Genomic DNA, 7,290 nt, shown 5'->3' with positions numbered 1-7,290 from the left:
AAAGAATACAACAGGTGGGGTTAGTAATACATATTATATTTTCATACTAAAATACCGGAAAGGAGGCCAACAAATATCTATGGCAACACGGCCTTGTCAAAACGTAAACTTTAAGATTATTACGGTATTACCTAATACCTTCCTCCTCGAGGAAAAAAAAATTGCACCATAATAAAACAAACAACAACTACAATTTTTCTTTTTTTTGTCAGATATAAGACCCGAGAAAAGAAAAAACACTAAAGACTATCAGTTAGATACAAAGAATTCATAAACAACAATGATGAACCCTTGATACAGAATGCCAGTTAGTCATAACACACAAAATCAAATTTGCAAAACTAACCAAAGAGTTCATGACAAAAATGACAATCACCTGACATAAAATTACAAACCCAATTTGAGTAAACGAACAGGGCAGCGCATGAGGAGGGATAGGCAAAACATGTTTAATTAAGAACTGGATAGAGCATCAGGAATCTTATTTTCCGATCCCTTTACGTGTTTAATTACTAGATTAAACTCCTGTAGAAAAAGTGCCCATCGCAAAATCCTTTGGTTCTTTCCTTTCATCCGTTCGATGAACACCAACGGGTTGTGATCTGTCCAGATTTCCACTGGAAAAGAAAAATTAGTTACATAGGGTTTAAAATAATTCAAACATCGAACCAAAGAGAGAGCTCCTTTCTCGATTGTCGAATACTGCCTCTCAGCTGCCAACAGCTTTTTGCTGAAGTAAGACACTGGATGAACTTTACCATGTTCTTACCATTGGAAAAGAACACCTATTTCCACGTCACTAGCATCGGCAGCAATGATAAATGGCTTTTGATATCGGGGGCAGTTAAAATAGGATTAGTCACCAATACCGACTTTAGTTGATTAAAAGCCCTCTCACAATGGTCACACCACAAGAATTTTTTTACCTTTTCTAACATACTAGTAAGAGGCTGAACCAGATCAGAGTAATTACGGACAAACCGGCGGTAATACCCTGTCATGCCCAACACTCTTCTTACCTCTCTAACATTAACAGGTCTTTCTAAACTTATAATAGCCTCGAGGTAAGCTTGCTTGGGAGCCACCTGACCCAAACCAACCACGTGACCTAAATAACAAACCCTGGGCTTGCCCTATTTAACACTTGGCTAAATTAATTACAACGCCAGCATGCCTTAGAGCTTCAAAAACCTTACGAAGCCTAGCTATATGGGTATGCCAGTTATCACTATAGGTCACCAAATCGTCAATATAAATTTCAGTTCCTTCCAGACCGCAAATAACCCTATTCATTAGCCTCTGAAAAGAGTAAGCAGCATTCTTCGTGCCAAAGAGCATAACCTTACATTTGTAAAGTCCGAAAGGAGTGACAAATGCAGATATATCTCACGCACGATCGACAAAGGAACCTGTCAATACCCTTTCAACAAATCTAATCTAGTTATAAACTGGGCAGACCCTATCTGATCCAGACAGTCATCAATACGGAGTAATGGAAACAAATCGTCTTTGGTGTGGGCATTCACCTTCCGATAATCCACACCCATACAGAACTTACCATCCTCCTTTTTACCAGTACTACAGGAGAACTCCAGGGACTCACTGATGGCTGAATTGGGTCATGCCTCAACATATAATTGATATCCATAGGGACCAAATCCAATTTTACTGGATTCAGACAGTAAGGACTCTGATTAACAGGGGAAGAACCCCCACATCAGTATTATGGCTCAAAACCTGGGTTCTACCTTGGGCATCCTGAAATAGTTCTGGAAAAGAATGGATTAACTTTAGCACTTCTTTTCTTTGGTTAATATTTAAATGATCTATATCACCTGTCAATAGTTCTAAATTTTGCATGTTTTCCCCTAATGCATCTGATGTGACCTGACACACTAAATCATCGGACTCCTCCGTAGGTACATCAATTACCACTAACAACGGTTAGCATGAGATAGCTAAGGGATCACCCGTTTTACTCAAATAAGGTTTTAAATGATCAATATGAAAAACTTTACATTTACGTCTCGAACCAGGGACTCCACCTCATAATTAACATCAGACAACTTCCTCAGAGCCTACAGAGGACCCTTATACCTTGGCTCGAGAAAAAGAGTCTGGTTCCTTACTCAGTACTAAAACTAATTCCCCAGGTTTGAATGAACGAACCTTAACCTTTTTATAAAAATTTCCCTTTCTTTCGTGATTGAGATTGTTTAAAATTCTCCCTAGCAAGCTTCCATGCACTCAACATCCTAGACCTAAAGTCTTCCCCTAATCCTCCAACTTTTGCTTCACCCTTTTGGCTGGATTTTAACACTTCAAACATGATTTCCAATGGACCTCGAACTTTGTGCCCAAAATACCAACTCAAAAGGAGCTACACCTGTGGAAGAATTAGGATGACTTCTAATGGTAAAGAGGGAAAAAGGAAGGGCTTTGTTCACCTTCCGATAATCCACACCCATACGGAACTTACCATCCCCCTTTTTACCAGTACTACAGGAGAACTCCAGGGACTCACTGATGGCTGAATTGGGTCATGCCTCAACATATAATTGATATTCATAGGGACCAAATCCAATTTTACTGGATTCAGACAGTAAGGACTCTGATTAACAGGGGAAGAACCCCCACATCAACATAACGGCTCAAAACCTGGGTTCTACCTTGGGCATCCTGAAATAGTTCTGGAAAAGAATGGATTAACTTTAGTACTTCTTTTCTTTGGTTAATATTTAAATGATCTATATCACCTGTCAATAGTTCTAAATTTTGCATGTTTTCCCCTAATGCATCTGATGTGACCTGACACACTAAATCATCGGACTCCTCCGTAGGTACATCAATTACCACTAACAACGGTTAACATGAGATAGCTAAGGGATCACCCGTTTTACTCAAATAAGGTTTTAAATGATCAATATGAAAAACTTTACATTTACGTCTCGAACCAGGGACTCCACCTCATAATTAACATCAGACAACTTCCTCAGAGCCTTCAGAGGACCCTTATACCTCGGCTCGAGAAAACAGTCTGGTTCCTTACTCAGTACTAAAACTAATTCCCCAGGTTCGAATGAACGAACCTTAACCTTTTTATAAAAATTTCCCTTCATTCGTGATTGAGATTGTTTCAAATTCTCCCTAGCAAGCTTCAATGCACTCAACATCCTAGACCTTAAGTCTTCCCCCAATCCTCCAACTTTTGCTTCACCCTTTTGGCTGGATTTTAACACTTCAATATGATTTCCAATGGACCTCGAACTTTGTGCCCAAATACCAACTCAAAAGGAGCTACATCTGTGGAAGAATTAGGATGACTTCTAATGGCAAAGAGGGCAAAAGGAAGGGCTTTGTTCCACTCGCTACCAGAGTTATAACAATGTTTTTTTAGTACTGATTTTAGGGTTTGATGAAACCTTTCCACCAACTCTGACGCTCTGGAGGATAAGGTACACTGCTATTTTGCTGAATGGCCAGTTCACCACACTTACCCCTAAATACCTTACTCGTGAAATTCGTCCCACAGTCGGTCTGAATTACACGAGGGAGACCATACCTAGAGAAGAAGTCAATCAATTTTTCAAAAGCAATTGTAGAAGTAATACGCCTCATAGGTATAGCCTCAGGAAAACGTGACGCTCTACCCATAATAGTTAATAAATATACAAAACCTGTTTTAGTCTTTGGTAAAGGACCTACCACATCAATAACCAACTCTGAAAAAGTGTCTCCTATGGCTGCTATAGGATGTAACAGGGCTTTAGGAATACACTGGTTCTGCTTCCCCATGACTTGGCAAGTTTCACACTCTCGGATAAACTGTTTTACACACATTTTCATTCCAGGCCACCAGAAATATCTAGCCAAACTGTGGAAATTTTTAAACATTCCCAAATGACCTGAAAAAAAAATTGTTTGAGCCAAGTCCAACATAGATTTTCTGAACTGAACTGGTACAACTATCTGTTCAGTACGAACAACATTATTTGCCTCGTCAGTGGAGGGATGACTAAACCTGTATAATAGACCTTCTACAATCCAAAACTTAGGCTTAGTTAGATCATCGACATCACCTAACTCAAAATTGAATTCGTCTTTCTGAGCTTTAATGAAAGCAGCTAGGTCAAAGATAAAAGGATTAACTACATCACTTCCACTACTTTCTACTGACCCGGGCCTTTCTACATCTAACTCTATACTACTTAATAATAAGTCATCATCATTATCTCCATCAAGTAAATTAGCAAATCTTGCTGTGGACCGAGTAGTTATAGCTACAGGACAGGCGTTATCTGACAATAATGGGAATAGCTCCCGACCTTTCCCATCCAGCATGTCATTCCCCAGGATACCATCTATTCCTGGGATAGGCAAACTATCCACTACAGCCAATTCCGTTATTTGACTGTATCCTGGAAAAGACAAGTGGACATTAAACAACGGAGCCGACACAACTGAGTCTAGGAAACCTCCTAACACTACAAAATTCTCCGTATGATTAATATCACTACTTGAAGTAGTCTTTACAACCGATGACCGGGCAGAACCAGTGTCCTTAAGAAATTGAACCTGGACAACACGGATATCATAAATCAACTTACCAGGCTATGCATATTTGTCTAACTCAAGTCATGCTTGAGCATTAGGAACATTCTGAACATTGCTACTTACACTACTACTGTCTACTATAGATCTGTCTACAGTACTACTATCTACATTAGAGCTATCAGGAATTATAGCTACAGGACTTCAACCATTATGTTCCAGGTAACGTTGAAGAGCATGGTATTGGCTTTGGAAATACCCTGGCTTGTTACACCAATAGCAAGTTCCTCGAGGACCTGAACCTCTGTTTTCCTGATTATTAGGCCTGGTATTATCTACATTAGGGTAATTTCTATTAACAAAAAATCTAGGGGTTGGAGACACTCCTTGAACTTTACTCATATCCCTACCATCTGAAAAGGAATTAGGATTAACATTATTTTTAGGGATATGGTGACTTGACAAAGAGGTATCTCCCCTCCCACCACCCCTGGGTGTGCGAACCAAAGGGTTATTTGACATTTCATAACTAAATCTACCACTACCAGACCGATGCGTCAACTCGTACTCATCGGCTAAATGAGCGGCATTACTTAACCTACTAGCCTTTATCTCCTCCAGGTGTACCCTCAGCTCCCTGCTACAGACTTTCTTAAATTCTTCAAGGAGTAGCAGCTCGCACAATGCAGAGAAAGTTACAACCTGCCAACTCTTTAACCAGTCGTCGAACTGTTCCTCCTTCAGACGGGCAAACTCGACAAATGACTGTGATGGGTGTTTGTTAAAATTACGAAACCTGAGGCAATAGACCTCTGGGACAAGATCATATGCTTTCAACACCAAGCTCTTATCTTTATGATAGTCCCATGCTACTTCCTCCTCTAAGGTATTATATACCCAAATTGCCTTGCCAACTAATCTACACTGTATAAGAACAGTCCACTTCTCTGTGGGCCAAGACAATCAGGTAGCCACACGTTCAAATGCCTTAAAGAACTCTAGGACGTTTTTGTCATCAAACATTGGCACTAATTCAAGTGCTGCCCCTAAATTATATATTTCCTCCAGCCCAACCCTTGATGAGCTAGTCCAATTTGCACTCTGCAGCCTAGCCATTTCCAACTTTATATTTGCCATCTCCCTCTCATGACGCCTAACCCGTTCGCTTTCCTTAAATTCCAATTTTCTCAACTCTATACGCTTACTTAACAATCTGAACTCTTGGTCTACCCCAGACTCACCCAAAGCATTAGAAGGGGGGACGGGTTCTATGTGTACATTGGAAAAGGGTAAAAATGGATTGTTAGACACGTTCCCGCTACGTTCAAGGGGCCCTTCAGGAGAGTTTGCAGGACCTTTATACAGTGTACCGGTACGATGAGGATCCTCAAACAAGGTTAGACCAGCTGACACATTCTCCTTGTCACTCTCCACATCCTAACTCCCTTCACTAACACCTCCTAAATCATCCTCCTTATCATTAATCAAATGCTCTGCATCAGCCATATGCTGACTAATCTTACTCAGGACTAACATCAAAACTTCCTTTCTCGTGTCCGAAGCTCTCTGTCCTGTCACGGTCGCCACTTTGTTACGACCTTGGGTGAGGCCATGATGCAAGATCTTTAAAGCAATCGGAAAGAGAGGTCAGTGTTTTTAAATGCTCAATGAAAAAAGGTCAATGGAAACGAAAATATGAGAAAAACTTGACAATGTTTAATATACACGTGAATCAACAAATGAAAATTAACATAAAATATACAAGTATCGGTCAGCCTTGTGACAACAGGACCAAAAATCACGTCATTAAAATAAACATCCGAAAGGATGACCTAAATTCTAAAATAAAAGTCCCTAAGATAGATGAATAAATATACAATACATAAGCAATAAATCCGGGGCCCAAATTTGGAACACTTACCTATCACTAATTAAGGTTAGGAAGGAAGGAGGAGAGCACAGTGAGGAGATACTTAAACTCCTACCTATATCTTAAAGCTAAACTTTATACTTAATAACAGTAATAACAAATTCCTAAAAAAATACATTCTCCATACGAAGAGAAACTAATTAAGTATATATATATATATATATATATATATATATATATATATATATATATATATATATATATATATATATATATAATATATATATAGTATATATATATATATATATATATATATATATATATATATATATATATATATATATATATATATATATATATATAAAATATATATATATATATATATATATATATATATATATATATATATATATATATATATATATATATATATGTGTGTGTGTGTGTGTGTATATAATATATATATATATATATATATATATATATATATATATATATATATATATATATATATATATGTGTGTGTGTGTGTGTGTGTGTGTATAATATATATATATATATATATATATATATATATATATATATATATATATATATATATATATATATATATATATATATATATATATATATATAAATATATATATATATATATATATATATATATATATATATATATATATATATATATATATATATATATATATATATATGTGTGTGTGTGTGTGTGTGTGTGTGTGTTTGTTTGTGTGTGTGTGTGTCAGAAACTGATGCTAGTTCACTTCTACCATAAAAATACAATTTTTTTTAGCTATTCAATACATTGAGTTCTCTCTGATGGCTCTACGGACCCGATCCGTTATTATTGT

General features: G+C 37.3%; 1 protein-coding gene across 1 annotated transcript in view; it reads right to left on the bottom strand.

Annotated features, from left to right (window-relative positions):
• Window positions 1-517: 517 nt before the first annotated feature.
• Window positions 518-7,290, bottom strand: part of LOC137655423 (uncharacterized) — a 33,279-nt gene continuing 26,506 nt past the window's right edge. The window contains exons 2-7 of the mRNA XM_068389318.1: window positions 5,994-6,174; window positions 4,962-5,498; window positions 3,435-4,418; window positions 2,351-2,530; window positions 1,420-1,609; window positions 518-617 (exon numbers count right to left, since the gene is read on the bottom strand). Of these exons, the coding sequence (XP_068245419.1) occupies window positions 518-617; window positions 1,420-1,609; window positions 2,351-2,530; window positions 3,435-4,418; window positions 4,962-5,498; window positions 5,994-6,174 (2,172 nt within the window). The remainder of the gene's footprint in view (window positions 618-1,419; window positions 1,610-2,350; window positions 2,531-3,434; window positions 4,419-4,961; window positions 5,499-5,993; window positions 6,175-7,290) is intronic.

Source organism: Palaemon carinicauda, chromosome 16 (assembly GCF_036898095.1).
Source record: "Palaemon carinicauda isolate YSFRI2023 chromosome 16, ASM3689809v2, whole genome shotgun sequence".
Lineage (NCBI taxonomy): Eukaryota > Metazoa > Arthropoda > Malacostraca > Decapoda > Palaemonidae > Palaemon > Palaemon carinicauda.
Note: the sequence above shows the minus strand (reverse complement) of the source record. Positions and strands in the feature narration are given on the sequence as shown.